The sequence below is a fragment of the Anolis sagrei genome, chromosome 2 (assembly GCF_037176765.1).
Source record: "Anolis sagrei isolate rAnoSag1 chromosome 2, rAnoSag1.mat, whole genome shotgun sequence".
Lineage (NCBI taxonomy): Eukaryota > Metazoa > Chordata > Lepidosauria > Squamata > Dactyloidae > Anolis > Anolis sagrei.
In genome coordinates this window covers 126,918,889-126,945,809 of record NC_090022.1, presented here as the reverse complement: position 1 = coordinate 126,945,809, position 26,921 = coordinate 126,918,889, and the positions used below count along the sequence as shown (strand labels likewise).

Genomic DNA, 26,921 nt, shown 5'->3' with positions numbered 1-26,921 from the left:
GGAAAGGGAACAAACATCAGCAAACAAAGGAAAAGATTATCAGTAAACAGTGGGCTAGGAGGATTGAATATTTTGTGGTCAAAGAACCCTTGTTTGAACAAAGTCTGTGTTCTTTTATAAAAGATTTTGAATGCTCAGTTGAAGAAAAAGGTGCCACAGAGTGTCCTTCCAGCATGCTTTCTGCCCAGGTGCAGGTTGATGTGGCTTAGAATGCTAATTTACATATTCAATAAAGGCAAATCAATCCTCAGGAAATGTGTTGTTTCTCACTTGTCCATTATATTGCTTTGCTGTGTAAGAAAACTAACTTTCCTAAAGGCTGTTTCATAAATGACACTTTCTTTTGTTGTTTCTGTGTGGAAAAATTAATATAAAGATTTCTCTTGAAAAAGTGATATTCTGATCTGGGGAGGACAGGCATCTAAAAGTATACAGAAATTATTGCTGCGTTTTGCAGGTGGAGAGGAATTGTATTTTGGTTTAATTTTGATAAATTGCCCTTGGATATATTCTACATCCTCTCTCTTTTATCTTCTTTTTGGAGGCTAACTCAACTGGGAAATTCCCCTCAGTGAACTGCTTTGAAATGAATAGGATTGATTCAAAAAAATATGGCTGTGTTGCTTTGATTTAAAGTTGCATTTTCCGATCCAACTGAACTCCATTTCTCTTCTGGGTAGATTTCTTCCCCATGGCTTATTTTGCTACCGATTCCAAATGCCCAGACTATAGTCCTTATTCTGAAAAAGGTGGTTTTTCTACTTCAGAAATATTTTGGGACCCCCCCCCCCCCCCAAATGCGAAGTGAGAGTTGTTTTTTGAATCTGACTTTGAAATGAACCTGCCTCTAACCTTCTTTGGCTGTATTGATGCTGGAAACCCAGACAACTATGTCACAGTTGGTTAGCCTCAGGCTTGAGAGATCTGCTTTATTTCTGGTTTTTTAAAGTAGGATTTGAGAGTCCATCATCAGGAATCAGGTTCAAATAGAAATAAGGTAAAGAGTGCCTCTGGACATATATTCAGTCCAGAAATATTATTTTTAGTAGAAGATCTGATGTCGCAAAAGTTTTCTTTCACAAAAAAACCCACTCCCATTCTTCCCTCACTGTGCCTTTTTGTTTCAGCTGCTAAATTTAGGTAGAAAGGCAGGAAATACTTTTTGTGAGCCTCGCACACTTCTGCCTCATAAGTGTATGAGACTCACAAAACAAACACTTTATTGAGCTGCCTAGGTGGATCATCACGCTCTCTCATTTGATCAAGGAAAGCAGCTCCAGAGGTTTTTCATCAACATTTTTTGGCTCTGCATTACCCCAGGCAGCCAGGCAGCAGCTGATCATCCCCAATAACCTTTAAATGGGTCTGTTGTACGCATGCAATAATAATGTACAACAGAGACTCTCATTCAGGTTCAGCACTACTGTCATTTGCTTCTGTCTTCTATTCTACTTACTTCTCTTTGATAAATGCCTACAGAACTTTCTGTATTGCTTACAAGTTTGGAAATAGATTATACACTTTTTACTGAAATGAATTCTGTTGGTAATTTTGTCTATTGTGTGCCTCTGTTGCAGTCGTGCGGGAACATTTACAAAGGCCTTTCTCAGACTGGTGCTTGGGGCTGTTTTGATGAGTTCAACAGAATCTCTGTAGAGGTTCTGTCAGTGGTAGCTGTACAGGTAAGTAACAGGTGCCCTTTCAAGACAGTCATAAAGGTATATTATGGCAGGATTGTGAGCCAAAAGCATAGTTTACTATGCTCTTTGAGATTTTTATTCTATTTTTTCTAAACTTCTCTTCCTTCCATTTTTCTTTTTCCAAGTTCTGCTGTATCTAAAAGTGGATTCAATATAAACGTGCACCAGATTAAAAAAAAACCCAATAATGTCAGGATGTATTGATTCCACAAGTAAGGAACCTGGCTTGTAAATGACAAAGGAGTTGTTCAGAGATAGTTCGTCAGCCTAAAATAGTTGTAAAAGGTTCATTTTGTACACAGGGTATCAACAAAGCAGGAAGGCTGCACTGATTTTCTAATCCGCATTCCAAGAGTTAAAGGTTTCTCATTCACTCACTGGCTTCTCACACCTATAGTTGGGAATGGGAACTAGTGAGTTTTGGTGCCACCATCTTTCAGTTTCTCATCTTCAAGTTAGAGGAAATGGGGGGATTTTACTGTAGTTGTTTCTGGGTAAGTGTGGAATGAATTTAGGACATAGGGATGAAAAAACAACCTTCTAAATGCTGGAGAAGATACCACAATCCTAAATTGGTGCTGCAAAGAGTTGATGGCAATTAATATTTTTCAGAAGGGTTTTCCATGAATTGGGTGCCACAAGCAAAATGCCTTCACTTCGATTGCCACTTGAGCTGTGGGAATTCAGAATAAATGAAAGATGTTTATGATTCCTGGTTCCATGATTTGTTTAATACTGGTAAATTATGGTTGTATAGTTTAGAAAAGTGATGTAAATATTCAACTGTTTCATCCTTCCTTGCTGTAGAGGAAGATATTTCTGTGCAGTTTTTGGAAATTATTCTGCAGGTAAATACATACTATTTGGGTCTAACAAATTAATAGGTTTGTTAAAAACATGAAGATTGTTGGTTTTCGTACAAAAACCTAGCATTCTTCATACACACACTAACACACGTTCGTAGCTATTTGTCAAAAACACAAATGTACAAATCTGCTTCTCTCAGAAGAAATTTTGTGTGTGTGTACAAAACACTCTTTTTAAAAATGTGTGCTTTTTGTAGAAAAGTTTCAATGTGTAAAAAGGTTTTGTATACTGATATACATGCTTTTGCCATCTATGCCTAGAATATAACGAAGATAAATTACTATTAATCATATGACTTGTCATATGGGATTCTTAGATGAAAAAAAGAATATATATGTCCAAGGGAATTTTACCATGTTTTATTCTTCTAGAAGTCTTTAGGTATAGGATTGAAACGAGCCTCCTGGACCATTGAGCCCAACCCCCTGCTCAGTGCACTGCTGAGCAGTGGTCTCGCCATTTCCTTTGAACATATTTGAAAATCCCCTTGTTGCTTCCTGCTTCCTCTGCCAGTCTCCACTCATTTGGGCTTTAGCTATCCTCATATTATTCCTGTAAGCTCGAGCTACGCATCTGTATTCTTCTTTTGTGATTCTTTGTGATTCTTCTTTCCTTCCATTCTTTATAAATTTCCTTTTCCTTTTTCTGTTCTTCTCCAGGTTTACTGTGCAGCCACATAGGGTTACAACCTGTGCTTAATGGGGTTACACTCCCACTGCAGGCAAAGGTTTACAGCTTGGAAGTGATCCTGGACTCATCACTGAGCCTGGAACCCCAGGTCTCTGTGGTGGCCAGGGGAGTTTTTGCACAGTTAAAACTTGTGCGCCAGCTGCGCCTGTATCTTGGCGAACACTGGACTAGCTGAAGCTTCCAGGTAGTCTTCAGAGGCAACCCCATGTAGAGTGCATTGCAGTAGTCAATTCGGGATGTAACCAGAGTGTGGACTACTATGGCCAAGTCAGACCTCCCTATACCCTGTTTGGCCAATTTTTCCCTCTCCATTGTTTACTATATCTTCTATTCTAGATCATTTTTGTTTTTTTCTCTAACCTGCTTTCATATAGTGACTTTAATTTAAATGCTTCATAGTACAGTTCCAGGTTTGGTATCCCCCATCCCAATTCTTCTTGATGTGTGTAGTATACTTTATTTCAGATTCTAGGTTTCTTTCCACTCAAGATCGACTCTCTAATGGTCCTGTTCCAAGTTTAATTTGTCTTTGGTTAATTTGTAATGGGAGAACCTGGAACAAGTACATTAATTTTGGGATTCAGAACATTTTAGCAGCTTTGCCATTCTTTTGCCAAAGACTTTCTTCTTTGTGAAATGCAGTCTATCTGTAACTAATATCCTTCACCTAAAAAGTGAAGACCATAGTCTTGGAGACCAGACCTCGCCCTTCAGCACCATTTGTATAGCCACTAATTCATCTAAGTATCTTCCTGTCACTTTATGGTCCTCTACCTTTCACTGATTAAGCTACCACTTGGATCCCCAAATCTTTCACTTTCTGACTCAGGACTTCAAAGTCCAAGGTGATCTGGCCAATGATGCTCTTTGCAATGTCAGTGGTGTCCACATGAATAAGGAGAAAGGGTACTGATTGCTTTGTTGGAGATATCCCAAATGCAAGTACAATAGCATTCTTCCCAAGGTATTTTCTCAGAGTGGCACACCATACTTTAATGCCGCTGAACAATGAGTCCCGTACCACCAGAAGTTTTCTTTCTGCAGTAGTAAATAATTATGTTGACTTCTTCCTTGACTTGCATTGTCCGTTTTCTCCTGTTTGGTCATCTTCATCGCTATTATCTTCAAGATTGGTTGGAGTGGTTTTGAACCCCTTGTGTATGGTCTACTTCTGACAGTGACAGTCCTCTAGGGTGCTTCCTCAGTGAAGTCCTTTTTACTTACCTTGCCAATTTCTTCCTGTTGATTCTGCAAAATCAATTCTTCCTCTATTTTATCCAGGAAGCGCTCATGTTCTCTGATGTACTGAAGAGTGTCAATATACTGCTGAAGTGCACTAACCTTCTCTTCCAAGAGAGTTAGCAGTTGTACTTGCTGCAAGTCTAGTCTGGCAAGTAAATATACATTACTGACACACTGCAGCAGATGATTGTAGAGCCTTCTGACTCCATGCCTACAGTTTGTTTTCCCCGCTTAGAGACTATATTAACACTTTGAAATGTAACTGTCAGCTCCAGCTTCCCATGTGGGGACATGAGAGAAGCCTCCCAAAAGGATGGTAAAATATCAAACATCCAGGAATCCCCTGGGTAACGTCCTTGCAGACGGCCAATTCTCTCACACCAGAAGCAACTTTCAGTTTCTCAAGTGGTTCCTGACATGAAAAAAATCAACAAAAAGTGGAAATTTGATATATCTATTATATATACTATAGTCAGCTGCCTGGACAGAGGAACTGGATTTTTTTCTGCATATAACTTCACTCTGTTGAGCTTGTTAGCATGCATAGACCAGGAAAAAAATTAGAATATCATTAAGGAGAAGGGAGGTAATCAATGCAGCTATTCTCTGTTGGTTTGGCTATTCAGGTAAAATAATCTGTGTCACTGTGAATTCATCACCATGGTTTAAATATGTTTGGGAGTATAAAAATTATTTGGATGTGCTTCTTATAAAGCATGAAAATCTTTGAATTGTAATATCTGAATACAGACTATTAATATTGAGGTTAAGTTTATAAAGTTGAAGTTGGTTCTTTCCTCATCTCAGAAAAATAGTTGATTGTTAAATCCAGGACAAATCAATAAAGTGTAAAGATACTTAGCAAATACAAGTATGTTTTCTGAGATGCATTGCTCTTGCCACTAAACATTCAAGGCATCAGCTCACAAAATCTCACTTAACTTTGAGGTCAGTTAAAATGATACCTTTGATAACTAGAATATGTAGATATAATATTGTGCTGTTTTATTTAATAAGGGTTTTCCATGAATATGGAAGGTGGGTATGCCATTACGCATTAAGATAGATGTACGCTGTTGTAAAATATATTGAGACACGTTTTAGATGCCATGGACAATTTGCATTTCTTTTATCTTAGTGTCAATTAATCTTTGCAGCTATCTCAGCCCAGACTCATTTGAAATAGTACTTGTTTCGATTTGACCGCAGCAATGTCAGCAACTTTCTCACTCCTGCTTCTATGAATTTATTGTGCTAGAAGTCAGATCCTGCCATTAACATTTTTGTTTCAAATAATAACAAAAGTCATTGCTAGAATCGAAGTTTGGTACACACTAAAGCTGTCTAAAGAAACAACTTCCTACAGGGTAGCAATCACACTTAGGATCTTATCACATTAGGAAATACTCCATTTCTGAGACAGTTTGAGAATGATTTTGAACAGGTCACATCACATGACCTTTGCCCCATCCTGTCAGCATTCCATCAGAATCCATCTGCAAAGCGTCACAGAAATTGATTACAATGTTCTCTCGCTACTTTGCAGTTCGCTTTTAGCGGACTTGCTGTTTTGTGGGTTTTTGAAAAATTAATTAAAAATATAAAATATAAAATATTTATGTCTAGTGGAGGCCAGGGAGGCCAGGGACCCCGGAAGTGCGTGGCCTGAGGCAAAGCGGGGAAGGCCTGCCTCCCTGGCCTCCACGGACCCTGGAAGTGCGGTGGCCTGAGGCGTGGTGGGGAAGGCCTGCCTCCCTGGCTTGCTGCTGCTTGCATGGCTCCAGGGGCTCTGCGGAGGCCAGGGAGGCAGGCAGGCACCTTTGGGATGGGCCGGGCGGTGGGTAAGAAAGCGGGGGTAAGAAAATAATATATAAAATATATAAAATAATGTATAAATATTAAAATTAATATGGTGTTCCTACTTTGCGGATTTTCACTTATCGCGGGTGGGCCTGCAACAGAACCCATGCAATAAGTGAGGGAGCACTGTATTTGCAAATGGAATTCTAATTGTGTTTTTCAAATACTATGGATTCTTCCATTGTTGAAGCACTGTTTTTGTGTGTGTAATAATCAGGTGTGATGAGGAGAGTATGCATCCCGTCTCAATACAGTATGCATCCAGTCCTTAAAAAAATGGGACTATATCTCAATGTGATATTATTTATTTATTTATTTATTTATTTCGGGCTTTTATATCCCGTTCTATCTCAACCTCCGAAGAGGGACTCAGGACGGCTAATAAATTGGCACCCCATGGCGCTCACATCAGAAAAATATAAATATACAATTTAACAGCAATATTATAATAACAGTACAAAGCAGTATAAAACAGTACAAACAATATAAAACAGTATAAAAACAATTAAGCAATCAGCAGTTACTGGTTTGAATCAACATCCAAGGGGCAATCAATCCGTTCTATATAAATCGTCACGTCATAAGGTCCTAACACTGTTCTTCATATTTCTAAATGATGTTGACTGTATCCTAAGTGATTAATTACACTCTGAATTCATTTGGTGTCAGTGCTAAGCTGAAGGTGGTCTACCTAGACTTAAAGAAATGCACTCACACTTGTTTTGGAAACTATAGGAAGAGAATACAGTGGCCTGCACAGTTGTGATTTTTTGTGACATTTGAAAGTTACAAGTCAATATTTGAAGATGATGACTATGCAGATTTTTTTTTGCTATTGACACATTTCATGCTGAGCATGATCAGAAAAGGGATTGAACAATACAGTTGCTAGTACCGTAATGCTACTACACGTATCTATGTAGCTATGAGGCTACACTTGGAATAAAGTGTTTTTTGTTGCTCTGTCTCAAAAAGAATACTATAATTATCAAAATGCAAAATATTCCAGATGTTGGAAAACTTTTTTGAGGAAACATGAATGTATCTCCTCTCAATTTAGAGCAAACATTTCCAAGGTTTGATCTATTGCAACATAGACACCTTACTTGAATTGGAGTGTGTGTTACAATTTCCTTTTTATACAGTTAACATTTAGTTAAATTTGCTGGGCTAGTGTGCTGTAGTGTTCTTACGAACATTTCATTTTGCTCCCTCATTTTAGGTGAAAAGTATTCAGGATGCCATAAGAGACAAAAGACAGAATTTTAATTTCCTTGGGGAAGACATTAAATTGGTTCCTTCTGTTGGTATATTCATTACCATGAATCCTGGCTACGCAGGTCGTACAGAGCTGCCTGAGAATTTGAAAGCTCTTTTCAGGTAAAACAGAACTAATTTCTCGTCGATTCTATTATGTCTCTTACTGTAGTAGCTGTAGTATGTGAAAATGTTTACTCCCTGAAGTACTCCCGTGTTTACTTGTTCCCATTTTTGAGAAGGAAAATTGAGACTACGTTGTATCTACTAATGAATCATTAATTGGTACTAGATTCTAATTTTTAGGTTCCATAGCCATCAGTATTGACCACATAGTCCTTAACAGGTATCTTTCTTTTGCTTTGGTGAGGGTCAGAGAAGTACCACAATATGTTACTTCCAAGTTTTAACTAAGTTATTTTTGGTGTGTGAGTGAATGTGGCCAGTCTGGGCCCAAAGTCCATAGGCCAGATAAAGTGCATCAATTTGTATACTTAGTGTATTCCATCCTGGCCCTAACTGTGTTGTGCCCCGCCTCAAGCAGTGAAGTGAGGCGGGTGAAATAATAATAATAATAATAATAATAATAATAATAATAATATAGAACTATATTGTTCTTTGAATATTTGATCACCATGAGGCTGCAGAGCTGGTGTAAAATATCACTACAGTGGATTAATAATGGCTTGTTCTGTCTTAGTCCAATCTCTGGTGCTGGATATTTCAAATTGTTTACAATGCATTTTGAATAGGGATCAGCAAATGCTTTGCATGCCAGAAGACTCTAGGCCCAGTCCAGTCTTTATCTCTCAAAGGTTTTGTGTTTAAAACATTCTTGGAGCAGATGATACACAAGTCCCTTTATTTCTGAAACCTTCAAATGCTGTTGCCAGTGAGCAAAAGGACTATCCTGAGCAAGATGGACCAATTTTCTGAGCTGGGATCAGGCAACGTTTCCTTATTCAGTTTGGTTACCTTATTTCTTAGGCCATGTGCAATGGTTGTACCAGACTTTGAGCTGATCTGTGAAATCATGCTGGTGGCTGAAGGATTCATAGAAGCCAGGCTGTTAGCTAGGAAGTTCATTACCCTTTATCAGTTGTGCAAAGAACTGCTTTCAAAGCAGGTAAGTATATTTCCTTAATTTGCATATTATCACACAACAAACAGCTAAATTTTAATTCTATGAACCACTCAAATTACACAGGCCAACAAAATCAAACTTTTTGTAATAATCAGAAATGAGAGTAGTGCAGTTTAAATTAGTTTTTAATGCTGATTTTAAATATGTCTTTATTTTTTTCCATCACGTCAACTTTTACAAATATGACAAATGGTACATTACAACGGACTACTATAAAGACTGCACATTTCACATCATATTCGTGTAACACAAGCCAACAAGTATTTTTCATTAGATATAATTTTAGGTCATCCTTATAGAGTTTTTTTGCCCTGAATTTAGATCTGTGTTTATTTTTTTCTCTATCATGTGTATTTTTTGTGACGAGGCTAATCGAATAATTAATGCATTTATGTACTGATATCAATTAGATTCTATTGATAAGGTAAAGGTAAAGGTGTCCCCTTGCATTAAGTCCAGTCCTATCTGACTCTGAGGGGTGGTGCTCATATCCGTTTCTAAGCTGAAGAGCCAGTGTTGTCCATAGACACCTCCAAACTCATGTGGCCAGCATGACTGCATGGAGTGCTGTTACCTTCCCACAGAAGCAATACCTATTGATGTACTCACATTTCCATGTTTTTGAACTGCTAGGTTGGCAGAAGCTGAGCCTAACAGTGGGAGCTCACTCTGCTCCCAAGATTTGAACCACCAACCTTTTGATCGGCAAGTTCACCAGCGTAGCGGTTTTACCCGCTGTGCCACCAGTGCTATTCATATTCTATTGATATCACTGTGTAAATGCATTAATTATTCGATTAGCTTCATTACAAAACTACACGTGATAGACAAAAAAAAATACACAGATCTGAATTCAGCACAAAAAACTCTTATTAGAATGTCCTAAAATTATATCTGATATAAAATACTTGTTGGCTTGTGCTTTGTATCCCACCTATGTTCCTATTCTTTTCAAAAGGCATTTTGAAGTGTCAAATGAGAACTGTTGTTCTCAGTGCTCTTTTTCCTTTCTAGATTAGTTTCCTTAGTAATCTAAAAAAGAAAAAAAAAAAGAGGTTGGGTTTGGCTAACACTGGAACTGAGATGTTCCAAGTAAAATTTCGCACAATCATTGTTTGGTTTTGACTCCCTTTATCTCCTTTCTTTTGCTCCTTTTGCTTGCTAATTCTGTATTGCCTGTCTATCTGCCTATGAAACTCTCTAAAGTCCTTCCAGAAAAAAAGCTGGTGATCAAAGTAAAATTAGATGAAGGCCAGTTTCTGCTACTTTGAAAACATGCTGAGATCTGCAGATACCAGGTTAAATGAGATGCTTTGTTAAGTAGGTAGAATGCAACTGAGGCTATCTTTCTAAGTGGACTGAACCAAGACGACTGTACACTGAGCAGGGAATGTTTAAACAGGATTGAGAGTGATGAAACCCTCCAGATTGTGTTGGTCTGCAAATCTCATCAGCCCTAGCTAGCATAGGCAGTTGTGATAAATCCTGGTAGCTGTAGTCAAACAGCATTTGAAAAGTGCATGATCTCCATCCCAGGATTAAACCTTTCCACTTGTTTTTACTCAATCCTCATCCCAACCCACAGAAGCACATGCATACACACATGCACTTCAGGGATGCCAATGGAGAGCTTTGTATCCTATTTTAACCCCCGTGACAGATGAAGGGGTAAAAATATGTGTGTGTGTGTGTGTGTGTGTGTGTGTTATGATCCAAATTGCACTTACTTGAAAGGGGAAAAGTAGGTGAGGCTCAGTTGCGTCCTGCCTATTTAGTATATTATCTTTCTAAGGTTTGTACTTAGATGTGTGTGAATTGTCTTTTCCCCCTTCCCCATCCAATTAGGACCATTATGACTGGGGTTTACGTGCGATTAAGTCAGTCCTAGTTGTTGCCGGATCCCTCAAGAGGGGAGACCCAGACCGCCCTGAAGACCAGGTCCTGATGCGCTCCCTGCGAGATTTCAACATCCCGAAGATTGTGACGGATGACATGCCAGTGTTCATGGGCCTGATAGGGGATCTCTTTCCTGCTTTGGATGTCCCCAGAAAGCGAGATCTCAGTTTTGAATCTTTTGTAAAGCAAGCTGTCCTGCAACTAAAACTTCAACCAGAGGACAACTTTGTGCTCAAAGTAAGGCTGGGTTTTTCATTCAACCACCTTTTATATGGTTGCTTTGGTGGCTTCTTACCTGTCATGGAATAAACTCCTCTGTATTCTCTAAAGAAAATAAATGCTTGTGTTACATTTCCTTTATTTTTTTGTCGTTTGCCCATCGGTGTTTTATGGTGATTCTTGTAGGTAGGGTTTCTGTTCAGACCCGAAGCTTGATTTGTGACCTTTCATCTTATGAAGAACTGTTCTCCATCCCCAACATGGAACATGATCCATTGAACTCTAGGATGTATTGTGAAGTTTATATATAAATCTGAAATGAATTTGCACTTATTGTTCCTTACTGAAATAGAATACTATTTTGTTTGCAATATGGTATCCGTTTCTGATTGGTCATTCATTCAGGTTGTGCAGCTAGAAGAGCTCCTGGCAGTTCGGCACTCAGTCTTTGTGGTGGGCAGTGCAGGGACAGGCAAGTCTCAAGTGCTGAAATCTCTGAACAAGACTTACCATATCATGAAGCGACGGCCTGTTTGGACAGATCTCAACCCAAAGGCAGTTACCAATGATGAACTCTTTGGCATTATTAACCCAGCTACAAGAGAATGGAAAGATGGTGAGCTTCTTATACCTCAATCCCCACTGCCACCAACACCTTAGTAAAAGATATTCCCCTAACCTGTGTGTAGCCTGAAATTGATCTAACTAGGCTGAAATTAGAGAGAGTTGGAGGGAGGAGAAAGAAAACACACATTCATTTATAATCCAAGTTCCTATTAAGATTTGATATTTACAAATCCTGTTTACAATGCTGTCTGATCACATTCTCTCTCATTGTTGGAGCCTTTTGACAACATACAATATCTTAACACAGATGGTTTCTAGATCGACTTGATCACTACTCATGTTAACTTTGGTTTGAATTGTCACTGCCCTCACTAGCTTCACATATAGAATTCTGGGATTCTCCTAATCCCATTTTAGTTGTTGACACTGCATATGAGTTCTACATAATGACATTCTCCTTGCATTGTGGGATTATGATACTACAAGAACCCAACCCTTGACCAGGTGCTTTGCCTAAGAACCTTCTGGAAATTTTGCAGTTCTTGTTATTATTCATCTCTCTCCTCTGTCTAGTTTGGCTGTCCCTTTTATTGGCATGTATTAGATGTTACATCTTGCCAAATCTGCATAATTTTGCTGCCTTCGCATTGATCTTGGAGACAGTTTCACTTGTCTAGTCCAGAGCTTTTTAGCCTCTTCAGGCATGTCAGTTGCATTTACTAATCATCTTATTAGCAGATGTGAGTGAAATAATAGATCAGGAACATATCTGGCTGAAAGTTGGCTTAGGGTTCAAACCCTGACATGTAATGTGGCTGTCAATTTATGTTATAGTCACATAGGCTGATGATAAAAATATAGAAGAATCTAGAACACAAACATAGGATTTGATCAACCCCAAATCCAAATGAACAGATCTTCTTAGAAAAATGAATTCAATGTACTAAAGAAATATGAAGAAGATACACCGATGAAATCATACAACACAAGGCTATGTTACTGGTTATTTGTACACAAGGATATTGATGTGTGTACACACTATTGGAACACACTGTAGGACAGAAGCAGCCACACAGTTGTCAATATTAATAAAAATCAGTTATTTATAGTGAACTAGCAATCAAAAGACACTTTCCAATAGAAAGAAGCACATGTAGCTTTTCTGTGAGGATAGTATCCCACGACAATTCTTAAACTAAATACGTGAACCTTAGATTATGGCTGTATTTCTTCTCTATTAAAGATAATGTCAATTTGGGCAAAAAGGAAAAAAAGAACAAAGTAACAGTAAAATCCTTTTCAGAATTACATTCTGCCTTCCTCTTTTATTTTGGTTCTAGTACCTAAGATTGTCCCCCCCCCCCCCGGCTTTTTGTCTATAATCATACTGAGCAATATTAAATTGTTTGAGATTATTGTTCAGTGAGATTGTTTGATTACATTTTCTCATAATTAGTTTAAAGAAGATGCATCTACGCATCTCTTGTTTTTGTAATTATGAGATTTCAATAGCTCTAGTTTTGCATGCAAGCTGAATCAAATCCTTGTAAGTTATGAGGCAAAGAGCAGATAGGGTCCTTTGAGGATCCCATTGAGTGCCTTCAATCTCTTTAGGACTGTTCTCATCGATTATGCGAGACCTAGCTAACGTTACACATGAAGGCCCCAAATGGATTGTGCTGGATGGTGATATTGATCCAATGTGGATTGAATCTCTGAATACTGTCATGGATGATAATAAGGTAAGGCACAATTAAACGGATTGCCGGTATTGTGGTTCTCATGTTGCCTATAAGTTTCAGGCATTTCACGGTGACTCACCTTGCTCTTTTGTGCTGAAATTGACCAGACCTGTCCCTTTGCAGGTGCTCACACTAGCAAGCAATGAAAGGATCCCCCTTAACCCGACTATGAGGCTACTGTTTGAGATCAGTCACTTGCGGACTGCCACCCCAGCCACTGTCTCCAGAGCAGGTAGACAAAAGGGGAAGGAAAGGGAAGGTAGCATCAGTTCTTTTTCCTTTGTTTAGATAATTCTCCTTAGATGACTCTTAGTTCATCTGTTAGAAAATTTAAGACACTTTGTAAGTGTTAGAACATCCAAAAGTAATATGTCTCTCCAACCTGATTTTCAATATATTGGTACAGACACCTCAATTTTTGTTGTTTTTAAATATGGTCTTGAATGTTTCACCAATTGGACCACCTGCTTAGCACGTATCCAAACTTGCGATTTCTTACCAAGGCCATCTTTGCCTGATAATCTGTGGATTTGTAGCGAGAGCAATATAAACATAAATATGCTGTTGCTGCATTTGTACCTGGGTGTTTGTTACCTGTATCATTCTGGATGTGCTGAATTTAACACTGACAGATTTCTAGTTCATGAATTCATATTCTAAATCAAGCAGAAGTGCACAGCAGTCAATCAAATGATGGAGATTTGTGGATAGTATCCAGTTGTATCCGTTGCATTTACTAGATGAGGACAGATAGGACAGCATTTTGCCAAGAATATGTCAAGCAGCAATTTTATTTGCTGCACAGTTAAGAATTAAATAATGTCAAGTTTCAAGTCTCATGTCAGTGATGCAGAAAAGGACACTAAAACACTTTGTCTCAAGGCTCAGGTCTTCCCATAACTGAATTGATTGCCTTTTAATTACCTGTAATTTGCATGTGAAAAAATGGGCAACTTTAACTTTGGCATTTAATGTTTCTAGGAATCCTTTATATCAATCCAGCAGACCTGGGGTGGAATCCTCCTGTGAGTAGCTGGATAGACGGACGGGAAATCCAGTCAGAACGGGCTAATATGACTATCTTGTTTGACAAGTATTTGCCAGTGTGTCTGGACACCCTGAGAACAAGGTACAGTTAAAAGTCTGCCTCTACTGGACAGGTGAAATCCTGCCCCCTATATTTATTTATTTACTTCATTTATACCCCGCCTTTCTCCCGCTCAGGAAACTCAAGGCGGCTTACAACTCTGGTACAATTCAATACCGGTAAAACCAACAGTAGAAACAATAACATATCCCCTCCATTAAAACGATTAATAATTAGTCAGTAAACACATTAAATAACATAGATTAAAACACATAAAGTGCATAGGAGGGGGAATTTTTTTCTCCCTCCCACCAACGCAACCAGCATTCATTCATATTATATAGAGAGCAGCAGGATAGATGACCAAATAAAGACAGGCTGACAAATGGGAAAGGGGTTGCCTGCCTAATAAATGCTAACTCTAACCACTCCCACATGTCAAGGCCACCATAGTTGCCTGGCCACATGCAAAGAATCTGGTCTCTTTCACATAGTACCCAGAGTTCTCCCCCTCCTTGACAAAATGGCAGTGCTGCTTGTTCTCGGGGGTGTGGGTGGGTAATATATAAATGAACTTAAACTGTACTATGGAGGAAGGGTGAATGCAAGTATCATAAGTAAATAATAGCATGCCATTAGAGGCAAGCTCTTTGGCAGAGGTGACTAAAAACGTTGTAAAACTACAATTTCCATGATTCTATAGCGCTGTGCCATGGCAGTTGAAGTGCTGTCAAACTACATGAATCTTAGAATATAGTTGCACCCCATGTTAAAGAAGGCACCAACATTGTCAACTGACAGAGTTTCCTAGAGGCTTCCTTCAGAAAGCAGAAAACCTGCATGGATGAGAAACGCAAAGGCCAATGACCAACACATAAAAACAGATATTGGACAGCAAGACAGTTTGGAAAGCTCTTCTCTTACACACTTTGAAGATGGGAGACAGCATGGGGTAGTGCATAGGGTTGCACTACAATCTGAGAGACCTGTGTTCTTTCTAGTCTCCACTCAGCTTCAAATCGCATTGGGTGCACTTGGGGCATTGCTTGTTTCTCGTTACCTTGGAAGATAAAATGGGGAGCTGCTAGTTTTTGGGTGGAAAATGTAAAAAATATATAAATGTAAAAAATAAATACATGCCTTTTGAGTTTTTTTAAGTACATAGTATTAATGTCACTTCCAGCTATAAATGAGACTTGAGTTCACATGTGAGTCAAATAGTATCTGGGTTTGGATTTTTTAAAAACGACTGTCACGGTGCTGGTTTTCTTGCTTGCTGCATTATAGTCATGAATGGGGTAGGCACAGGGAAGGGGGCAGCCTGATGCTTTGTATCTGTGTCTCATGGATCTCTCAGGATGAGCAGCAGATGGTTCTAAGGCAAATATATTTTGTAAAGGCGGCCTCTCCAATAACTATAATTATATTTTTTGCAGCAAGCGGTAAGGCTCTTATTCTTCGTGTCCTCTGCGAAATCCACACCTATGGGTTTCCCTTCGCGCATGCGCAGAAATCCGGAACATTCTAAGTTTGATGAAATAAAAAATGATTATTTTGAGGCTCCGCCCCCCTCCCCGCCCCCTCGTATATATATCCCTCCGTGTGCGGGTGAGCTCTAGTTCATTTTTCCGCGCTAATCAGGCAGCATCTCGGAACGTTCTCTCTCCATTCTACCGGCTGGGCTTGACTTAAGGACTGTTTTTACTACCTCCGTCTCCTCTCCAACCCTGACTCGGACTGGCTGACTACTCTTTTGATTACAGGCTAAGCATGTCTTCTCCTTATTTCAAAAACTGCTCGGCCTGCGGGGCTACCCTCCCCGAGGCCGATAAGCACTCCAAATGCTTACTATGCTTGGGAGAGGCTCATAATCCCCAGTCATGCGACATTTATTATTATTATTATTATTATTATTATTTATTATTAACTTTATTTGTACCCCGCTAGCATCTCCCGAAGGACTCGATGCGGCTTACACGGGCCGAAGCCACAAAACACAATACAATAGAAAACATAACACAGCAATAAACAAAGCAAATCAAACAATTAAGCAAAATAACCACAATGACAATACATCAAGACACTATTAAAACTGGTTCGGCCAGCGCAATGGGGTACAGGGTTAAAAGTGCTGAGATGGCAGGAGGAACGTAGGATTAAAAGTGCGGTGTGCAGCAGCATTAGTTGTGCTAAAGTGCATCTAGGACTTGAGATGGGGATTCCTAATCTGCGAAGGCACATCGGAACAGCCAAGTTTTTAGGTTCCTTCTGAAAACTGCCAGAGTAGGGGCCTGACGAAGCTCTTTTGGAAGGGCATTCCAAAGTCGGGGGGCCGCCACAGAGAAGGCCCTGTCCCGCGTCCCCACCAAGCGCGCTTGCGACGTAGGTGGGATAACGAGCAGGGCCTCCCCAGATGACCGGAGCGAGCGTGTGGGTTCGTAGATGGAAATGCGGTCACGCAGGTAGGGTGGTCCCAAACCGTTCAGGGCTTTGTAGGTGATCACCTGCACCTTGAATTGGGCTCGGAAAATAAATGGCAGCCAGTGGAGCTCCTTGAACAAGAGGGTTGACCTCTCTTGATAATGAGCTCCAGTTAGCATCCTGGCTGCTGCCCGCTGGACCAATTGTAGTTTCCGAGCCGTCTTCAAGGGCAGCCCCACGTAGAGCGCATTGCAGTAATCCATTCTAGAGGTGACCAAGGCGTGGACCACCCCGGCCAGATCCGCCTTCACGAGGTACGGTCGCAGCTGGCGCACAAGTCTCAGTTGTGCAAAGGCCCTCCCGGATACCGCCGACACCTGAGCCTCAAGTGTAAGCGAAGAATCCAAGAGGACTCCCAAACTGCGGACCTGTGGCTTCAGGGGGAGTGTAACCCCGTCCAACACAGGTTGCCACCCTATACCCCGATCCGGTTTACGATCGACCAGGAGGACCTCTGTCTTGTCGGGATTGATCTTCAGCTTGTTCTTCCTCATCCAGATCGACACAGCGGCCAGGCACTCGTCCAGCACCCGAGAAGCCTCCTTGGAATTAGGTGGAAAGGAGTAGTAGAGTTGTGTGTCATCCGCATAGAGATGGCACCCAACTCCAAAACTCCGGATGACCTCTCCCAGCGGTTTCATGTAGATGTTGAAGAGCATGGGCGACAAGATAGATCCTTGCGGGACCCCACAGGTCAAAGGCCAGGGGTCCGAGCAGACGTCTCCCAGCTTCACCAACTGGGTACGTCCCTCCAGGAAGGACCGGAGCCACGACAGAACCGTGCCCCCAAGGCCCATCCCAGAGAGACGACCCAGGAGGATACCATGATCGATGGTATCGAAAGCCGCTGAGATGTCCAGGAGAACCAACAGGGTCACACTCCCCCTGTCCAGCTCTCATTTGCCTCAGCTTTACAGCTAGAGCTCGCAAAGGCAGAGATAGCCGTTTGAAAGCGCTGTTATATGAGCGCGCTTTGGCTCCTCAGGCTTCTTCTGCCCCCTCCCATTCCTCCCCAACCCAAGAGCCCCCTCAGCCTTCCTCTCCACGTGCTGGAGATAGGCGAGACCCGGGCCAGGCGAGCGCTTCCTCAGTGGAGCCGCCAAGAAAAAAATCCAAGCCCTCAAAACAAGCTGCGAGGGCGACAAAAACAAAAGAGAAAGCCTCAAAGCAAAAAAAGGGACGGCAACTCACTGGCGAGCAGCCCTTGAGCCCCCCTACCCTGGAACCGATGCCCCATCTCTCCGGTTCCGTCACACAGCTTCAGGATCCCCTTCCCTCCTTGCTCCATTTGGAAGATCCTTCCTACCTTCCCCCGCTGGAGCTCCTGGATCCGCTGCAAACTGATCCTAATACGGAGCTTTCTCCTCCGCCCCTCCCTCCCTCCCAGTCATCTCCTCCTCCCTCCCCCAGCCCTCCGGATTCGCCAGTACCGAGGGAGACTCCTCCCTCGGAACAGCAAGCTTCAGCAGCGCGCGTTCCGCGCCGCCGCCAGCGCTCTCTCTCCCCTTCCCCTCATCCCTCTCCTAGCCCCCACCCTTCTAAAAGGGCCAGACACGAACAATATCATCCTTATAGCCCACAGGATTACCCTTATCACCTCTACCCTCCCCCTCCTCCTTACCCTATGTACCCCTTCTACTATCCCCCTCCCCCCAACCCCACCAGGGACTACAGTGCCCATTATCCACCCCAGTTTGGATACCCACAACCCCCACATGCAGCCCCTACAGCCACACTTTCTCATCCTCCAGAGGAACACATTGCTCCAGACCCCCCCCCCAACCACTCCAAGACCCCCTCATTCAGACTCACCAAGTATCAGAGATAGTGGACTTGGAATCAACAGATGAGACTCCACTTATACATGAACCACTCCCAGACCCTGACCCTTCTCCCAAGAACTTGGAAGAATTTAAAAAATTCTCTGCCCTGCTAATAAGGCTAGCTAGGACCCTAAATCTGGCTACACCTGAACCCACAGACACTGTGGTAGACCCCTGCTTTACTTCTACTGAACAACAACAGCCCACGTCTACTGTGTTGCCCACCTTACCATTTCTACTAAAAATTTTAAAAAATACTGGAGTCGCTCCGGCTATGATCCCGGCAACTCCTAAAAGAGCAGAAAATTTATACCGTATTGATCTCTCCGCAGCTTCATGGCTTTCTAAAATGCCTAAAGCAAACTCCATTGTAACTGATGCTCAACCAAAACCTGTCCAAACTAACCAGACCTCTCCCTCTGATAAAGAGGGAAGGAAACTTGACTCCATGGCCAAGAAATTCTATTCCTCAGCATGCTTGTTTGCACGCATGGCTCATTATGGGGTTTATATGAGTGTATATCAAACCCACCTATGGAACAAAATATCACCCTACCTGGAACTGTTACCTCCAGCTGATCAGCCACTGGCTCTAGCTTTTAAGCAAGAGGCCCTACTTTTGTCATCTTTACAAAAGGATCTTGCAAGAAATACAGCAGACACTGCTGGCAAACTCATTGCAGGCTCGGTGGCCCTTCGCCGCCATGCCTGGCTAAGGGCTGCTATCCTCTCTCAATCACAACGCAACCTCATCGAAAACCTGCCTATGGACGAAGCAGGACTTTTCAACCCGGAGACTGATTCGCAACTCGAGCATTCTCATAAAATGAAACAAACGGTCTTCAAATATGACCAACAACCTCACTCTTACCAACGCCAACGATGGGGCTCATATTACTACCGCCCTCATTACTACAACAGACCTTATAACACCTCCTTCTACAGAGGACGACAGAGATCTTACACCCAGTCTACAGCCCCGAGACGGCCTCAGCTTCCTTTCAGAGGTCAGTACCGTGGTACCAGACCCTCCAATAACAATAAACGTCGTTTTTAGCACATCACTAACCATTACCACTCATCCTTCCATACACACACCACCATTCACATACTTCAATAGACTACAGCCATTTCTTCCAGCATGGCAATCTATCACCACAGATGCCTGGGTTTTGGACATAATTGAAAGAGGATATGCGATAGAGTTTGACACATACCCACCTGTTGGAAAGGTCCTCCTTACACAACCCTCCCAGGAGATTTGGGAAGAGATACACTCGCTCCTTCAAAAGGGCGCCATATCTCCCAACCCCACACACAATACCGACACCTGCTTTTTTTCTCGATACTTCCTAATAGACAAGAGGGACGGGGGACTACGCCCCATCCTAGATCTTCGTAGGCTTAATACCTTCATCACACCACGCAAATTCCGCATGGTTACACTTCCTAACATACTACCCTTCATCCCACCGGGAGCGTGGCTAGCGACGGTGGATCTACAAGATGCCTACTTCCATATCTCAATTAGGAACTCCCATCGCAGGTTCCTCACCTTTGCAGTGCAAGACAAACACTTCTCGTTCAACTCCCTCGCGTTTGGCTTGTCCACCGCACCCAGAGTGTTTACAAAATGCATGTCAGTCATAGCGGCGCACCTCCGCCAACAAAACATCGTGGTTTTTCCTTACCTGGATGACTGGTTATTTTGTTCTATATCAAAAACGCAACTGTGCAAAGATATTCATTACGCCTTATCTCTCTTACAGGACTTGGGTCTGGTTGTGAACCAGGAAAAATCCCATCTCACCCCAACCCAACGAATCCAGTTCATCGGAGCCATCATAGACTCCACCCTCCAAAAGGCCTTCCTTCCAGACGACCGTTTCACCAACCTTCAGCAATCAATCCTAAATCTCCAACAATCCCGTCGGGCCTCGGCCTGGGCTATCCAGTCTATCCTTGGACACATGTCATCTACCACAAATGTAACCCCATTTGCCCGCCTAAAGATGAGGCCGCTGCAGAGATGGTTCATCAAGTCATTCGACCCCCTACGAGAATCTCAATCCCGAATCCTATACCCACCCCACTCCGTCCTCCACTCCCTCTCATGGTGGACAAAGCAATACAATGTTCAATCGGGTATGCCTTTCACCCAACCTCACCCATCCATGTCCCTCACGACAGACGCCTCCAACTCGGGCTGGGGAGCGCACCTCAAAGGTTTCAAAGTGAGCGGCCACTGGTCCCCTCAGGACCGAAACCTACATATAAACGCACTCGAGATGATGGCGGTAGAAAAGGCCCTCAGAGCCTTTGTCCGCATCGTTTCGAACCGCAAACTCCAAATTGTGACAGACAACACTGCAGTCAAATACTACATCAACAAACAAGGGGGAACACGCTCTCACACCTTGCTAGCCATATCGACACGAATTTGGGAATGGTGCATCCAGAGGAACATCCTCCTCACAGCCATCCACCTACCAGGCCAGGACAACATACTGGCGGACTCTCTAAGCAGGTCCTCAAAGAACAACCACGAGTGGCAACTACATCCCACACAATTCAAAACTCTCACCCACAAATGGGGCACCCCCATCATAGACCTATTAGCATCCCCTGTAAACACACATTGCCCTCTCTACTGCGCAAGGCTCCGCCCTCACGCATCCCCAGGTTGTCTAGGAGACGCCTTTCTGTTCCTATGGTCTCCAGGCCTCCTTTACCTATTCCCACCTCTCCGTCTCCTATCCCCAGTCATAGCCAAGATAATTCAGGACAATACCGATTGCATCCTGATCACCCCCTGGTGGCCGCGTCAGCACTGGTTTGCTCCTCTCCTCTGCATCTCCAACAAGGAGTTCCTCCGCCTCCCCCCAACCCCGGACCTTCTCTCAATAGAGAACGGCCTGGTCCTCCATCCGGACCTCCACTCCCTTTCCCTAACGGCGTGGAGGATCAAACCACAATGAACCTATCCGACGATGTTTCCAGAATTCTGTTGGCCGCCCATAAACCTACCACTAAAAAGTCATATCATTATAAGTGGTCATCTTTTCAAAAGTATACTCAAACAGTGGGCTACACGCCCACCTCAGCACCTATTTCGGTGATACTAGATTTCCTTGTTACCCTTTCTAACAAGAATTTCTCCCTTTCCTCGGTTAAGTGCTACTTGGCAGCAATCTCTTCTGTTCGCAGGAAATTCGGCTTGCCGTCCCTTTTTCAAGACAACCTTGTCCAGTTGTTCCTCAAGGGCTATAAAAACGTTCACCCTCCTACGTCCCTTCCTTCACCTCAGTGGAGCCTAGAGTTAGTATTATCTCAGTTGTCAAAACCGCCCTTTGAACCTATGGCCTCTGCCGACATTTCCCACTTGTCTTGGAAAACGGCATTTCTCGTGGCCATTACGTCTGCTAGGCGATCGAGTGAGTTGACAGCTCTACGCTCAGACCCTCCATACATTAGGTTCCATGACGACAAGGTGGTCCTCCGGACCGATGTTACGTTTTTGCCCAAAGTTGTTTCTCATTTCCATATGTCACAAGATATTGTTCTCCCGGCCTTTTTCCCTAACCCATCCTCCCCGTTGGAGGTAGCGTTACACTCCCTTGATGTTAAGAGAGCACTCTCCTTTTATCTACATAGGACCTCCACCTCTAGGAAGTCCCCTAAGTTGTTTTTGAAATACAGAAAAGACATGCTGGGCCACCTTATATCATCTCAAGGGTTGGCCTCTTGGATTGTTTCGACGATCCAACTAGCTTACCAATTGGCAAAGAAAGAACCTCCTTCTCACATCGTGGCTCACTCGACACGTTCGGTGTCCACGTCTCAAGCTTTTCTTCGAGGAGTCCCCTTGGACCAAATCTGTAGAGCAGCCACGTGGTCTACTCCTTCCACGTTTGTCTCCCACTACAAGTTGGACATACAAGCAAAGAAAGACACTGCTTTTGGCAGAGCCGTCCTCTTCTCCTGCGTGGCATGACCCACCTCCAGGTCAGTAGCTTGCTATTCACCCATAGGTGTGGATTTCGCAGAGGACACGAAGAATAAATTTAGGTTGCTTACCTGTAACCGTATTTCTTCGAGTGTCCATCTGCGAAATTCACACAACCCGCCCTTCCTCCCCTCTGTCATGCCTCTAGACCTAGCTGTGATTAGCGCTGGGGAACTAGAGCTCACCCGCACACGGAGGGATATATATACGAGGGGGCGGGGAGGGGGGCGGAGCTTCAAAATAATCATTTTTTATTTCATCAAACTTAGAATGTTCCGGATTTCTGCGCATGCGCGAAGGGAAACCCATAGGTGTGAATTTCGCAGATGGACACTCGAAGAAATACGGTTACAGGTAAGCAACCTAAATTTCTGGCTTTACATGTCTGTAAATGTTGCCAAAGCCCATGTAAAATATGGGATGAAAGGGCTTATTTGATTACTCTGTTATTTGACCACTTCTGAACTCATTGCATGTGTGAGAAATCAGTGCCCTTAGCAAAGCTTCCATTTCACTTCTTTCAAGAGGATCAAAGTTTTAAAATGGCTCAAACTTATGATTACAGTTATTACTTGGCTGCATGCTGATGGTATTTTATTTCTGTCTGTAGTGGTGGATAAGAAAGATATACACAATGAAAGTTTTAAAGAAATGTTAATGTTCGGAAAGAGGATTTATATGCCTATCTCCTCATATTGTTAAATGGCAGTCATGCTAAATCCAATTAAACTTCATAAGTTTTCAATTCTCCCATTATAGATTTAAGAAGATTATTCCAGTTCCTGAGCAAAGCATGGTTCAGATGTTATGTTACCTCCTTGAATGTCTTCTCACCAGGGAGGCAACCCCTCCAGACTCCCCCAAAGAGCTCTATGAACTTTATTTTGTCTTTGCTGCTGTCTGGGCCTTTGGTGGCACTTTGTTCCAAGATCAGGTAAAAAGATAAGAGTCTTTCCTCCTGCCAACAGTTCTGATTAACACCTATTCAAGTCTTAAAAAGACACATCACTGGAACACATGCCTCCCTCCTCAACACAGAGTTGTGTTAAGATCTATTTAGGTTCAATCACAGGAAACATCTTTGCAGTCCTTATTATCCTAGAGGAACCAGGAAGTAGAAATAGAGGGCCAGCCTTTTCTAGATGGAGGGTGAGATGGCATGAGACTTACTGAGATCATTGTGTTATGCCAGTATCCTGCAGGATTCCTGGATTAACCATGGATGAGCCTGCTTGTAGCTGGCGTGGCTTAGCTCATTGCTTCTCAAACTATGGATCCTGACCTCAAATTGGGCCCCCTTAGCTCAATGTTGGGGTCCTGATTTTTTTTCTTGAATGCCACCTAGGGACTGTTTTAGTGATTTATATGAATCTGTCATGCAGTGTTTACAATGGACTCTGCAGAAGATGCTTCAGTTGTACTTCATAAAAAGGAAAATCAGCCTATTTAGCAAACCTTACAAATGTGTATTTGTTATAAGTAAATATTTGATGTTGCTCCTATTTTCTATACCTATATATCCGAGGTCATGTAAAAATGTCTCAGGCCAAAAGGGGTCACTAATGGAAAAAATTTGAAGCCCTGGCTTAGCCAATTAGACCCCATCTACTTTGCCATATAAAATCTGGATTATCTGCTTTGAACTGGATTATATAGAAGTGTAGACTCAAATTATCCAGTTCAAAACATGTAATCTGGATTATATGGCAGTGTAGATCCAGTCTTAGATTATCTGGTTACTTCAGTAAAACATGCAGGTTGACCAAAAGCTTCCAGCAAACCAGATAAAGTATTTTATTATTTGGCTCTTATCTTGGTAGGGAAGAAACTGACTGCTCATCCTAAGCAAACCTGAGTTGCGAGGGAACATTCACAAGTGTATTGTGTATCTAATAGTAAGCCATGTTCCCAGTTGGATTCCTCCTGGATGTTTGCAATGCACTGTACATTGAGCTACCTCTGTACTAAGTTCAAAAACTGAAGTTAGTGCCAAATATGGTAGCCAGATTGGTTACTAACATCTTTTCATTTTAACTTTGTGATATACTGCATTCACATTAACTTGCAGTTATACGTACAAGGTGGCAGACTCCCAGATCATAACACAACATATGGACACACACAGGTTGGGATAACAAAGGCCACAACTTGTTTATTGGTTACAGCTAAATACAGAGTTGACACACACACGGGACCTGGATTACAGCAATGGGTAGCCTTGACGGTCCATCGACTCTGGGGAGGAGTCTCCAGACTGAATCTGGATGGCATGATTGAGCCAAAATGGTACAGGCTCCTGTTCAGTGTTGCTCTACACTCACTGTGCCGATGCTCCCCGAATACACAATAGGATGATCCTTCACCAGAGGGAGCACAAGCCAGAATTGGTTTCAGAGCCCATACCAACCACCCTCCAAGTTGTGACAAGGAAGGATACAGCCAAGCAACAACCACAATAAAACCAAGGGTAGGATTGTGGGAGAGCTGAAAGACAACTGAGCTGAGGCAGCTGCTGGGTTTGGTTAGATGCCTCACAGGTGGACCGGAGTGAAGAGGTCTTCACTCAGGTCCACTTGCAGCAGCCAATCAGATTGAACTGGGAGGTTCACTCTGATTGGCTGACAATTTCCCGTGTTCCGGGCCCCTGGGAAGGGGTGAGAAAGCAAAAATGGCAGTCGGAGGAGCGTCCGCAGCCACAACTTTCCTTCCCAGGGAGTATTTTCAAGAAATACTTTTAGGGAAGAGGGTAAAAGGGTGTTTCTTTGCTTTCTGTTTTAGTCCTTTTCAGGGCTCAGAATTTTTCCTTTCTTTTGAATTGTTTGCCTCCGGAACGGGTCTCCCATTTTAATCGATGCAGGAGAACAGTTTATTTTTCCTATCTTTTGACTGGTACCATGACAGGAGGGAAGGAAGAAGGTTTTCTTTTCCCTGTTAATGTCAGCATCTAAATTAGTTGTCTTATCCAATTATTTATTTAATCCTGCTTTTCACCTCTCTTATTTAGTCATTAATTTAGTATTTCATATCATTAATGCAAGCCTGAAGCTCTCTCCTCGTTTCTGAATTAATTTTCTCAATTTCTGATGACAGGTCTTAGTGTGTTGATGCTGCTATTTCTTTCCAGCTCAATTGTTTTGATTGGGGCTGATTTTTAATGGTGAAAAATTGTCGTTCTTTTGAAAGAGGATGCCTTGTTTTTTTAAATACCTGTGAGGTGCATGTTTCTTAAAATTATTTTTTAAATGCTCTGGTTATTTCCACAGTCTTTGGATTTCTTTGTTGGCTTCCAGAGTGCGATTACTATTTTATAAATCTCGGTTGAATTACAGACAAAGTGCTCATAACTCGTTTTTATTTTCTTGATTGACCTTACCCCTGATCTCTTAAGCTCAAAGCCCTTCCTATACTTTACCTCAGGGCTACATTCTCTCTGGGAAGAGGCAATGGTTGGATTTAGTCAGTGTTCGTAGAGACCTGAGGAAGAAACAAATAAATTAGGTCCCAGATGCTTTGAGTTCTTCCCTGTTACTCCCAAACATAGTAATGATGCATATGTTCAGCATGTCAAGACAAGGCCCAATTTGTTTCCTTGAATTCTTCGTGTATATTTATTACCCTGAGGGTTGTTCAGTTTTTCCCCTGGTTCCACTAGTTTTATACCATTTGTTAAGATTTTATTTGGCTATATAGCGTAGGTAGGCTTCTGAGTTTTGCAAAACTTAAGCAGAAAAAGATACACGAAGGGATCTCTGACCTAGTGTACATTGTAAGTATAGCATTCAGTGTTGAGAAGAATGATCACGTGAAGTGGTAGTGTTTTAATCACACTCCTTTAGATATTAAGTGAATTATAACTGAATATGTCCCTAACTTGAGCGGGGGGTTAGTTTTGAGTGTGCATGAGTGATTAATTTGAGTTCTTTCCTTCTCACATTCCAATCTGTTTTTGTACAGATTGCTAATAGTTCTCGTTTCTTATGCCACTTTCCCACAATGCTAAAAATAGTATATGTGTGGTGTGCAGCTTCAGGACTAAACCCCCTGAAAGCATCTGATCCAGGACAATTCTGCAACGTGCATTGGGCAACCCAATCAGACAAAATTTCCTTCTACAAAATTTCCCTTGACTGTGAATTCCCATGTTTCTTCCTCTGCGTCTCTGTAAATGTCAGAGCTAAGAATCCAAAGTGCTGTAGTCTGAATAAGAACAAGCAAGGATCTGGTGAAAAATGATCCAATATAAAATCTGTTTATTGCTCACCATAGAAATTGCCCTTAGTCCTGACCTTTTGCTGCTGAAATGTCAGAATAAACAATATGAATGTCTTCTTGCTATTGCG

At 42.2% G+C, this 26,921-nt stretch overlaps 1 protein-coding gene across 1 annotated transcript in view; it reads left to right on the top strand.

The window, feature by feature from the left end:
- Positions 1–26,921, top strand: part of LOC137096190 (dynein axonemal heavy chain 9-like) — a 44,253-nt gene that overhangs the window by 14,528 nt on the left and 2,804 nt on the right. Inside the window, exons 11-19 of the mRNA XM_067464815.1 lie at positions 1,578–1,682; positions 7,582–7,739; positions 8,604–8,742; positions 10,606–10,893; positions 11,281–11,491; positions 13,057–13,184; positions 13,308–13,416; positions 14,166–14,313; positions 23,341–23,515. Of these exons, the coding sequence (XP_067320916.1) occupies positions 1,578–1,682; positions 7,582–7,739; positions 8,604–8,742; positions 10,606–10,893; positions 11,281–11,491; positions 13,057–13,184; positions 13,308–13,416; positions 14,166–14,313; positions 23,341–23,515 (1,461 nt within the window). The remainder of the gene's footprint in view (positions 1–1,577; positions 1,683–7,581; positions 7,740–8,603; positions 8,743–10,605; positions 10,894–11,280; positions 11,492–13,056; positions 13,185–13,307; positions 13,417–14,165; positions 14,314–23,340; positions 23,516–26,921) is intronic.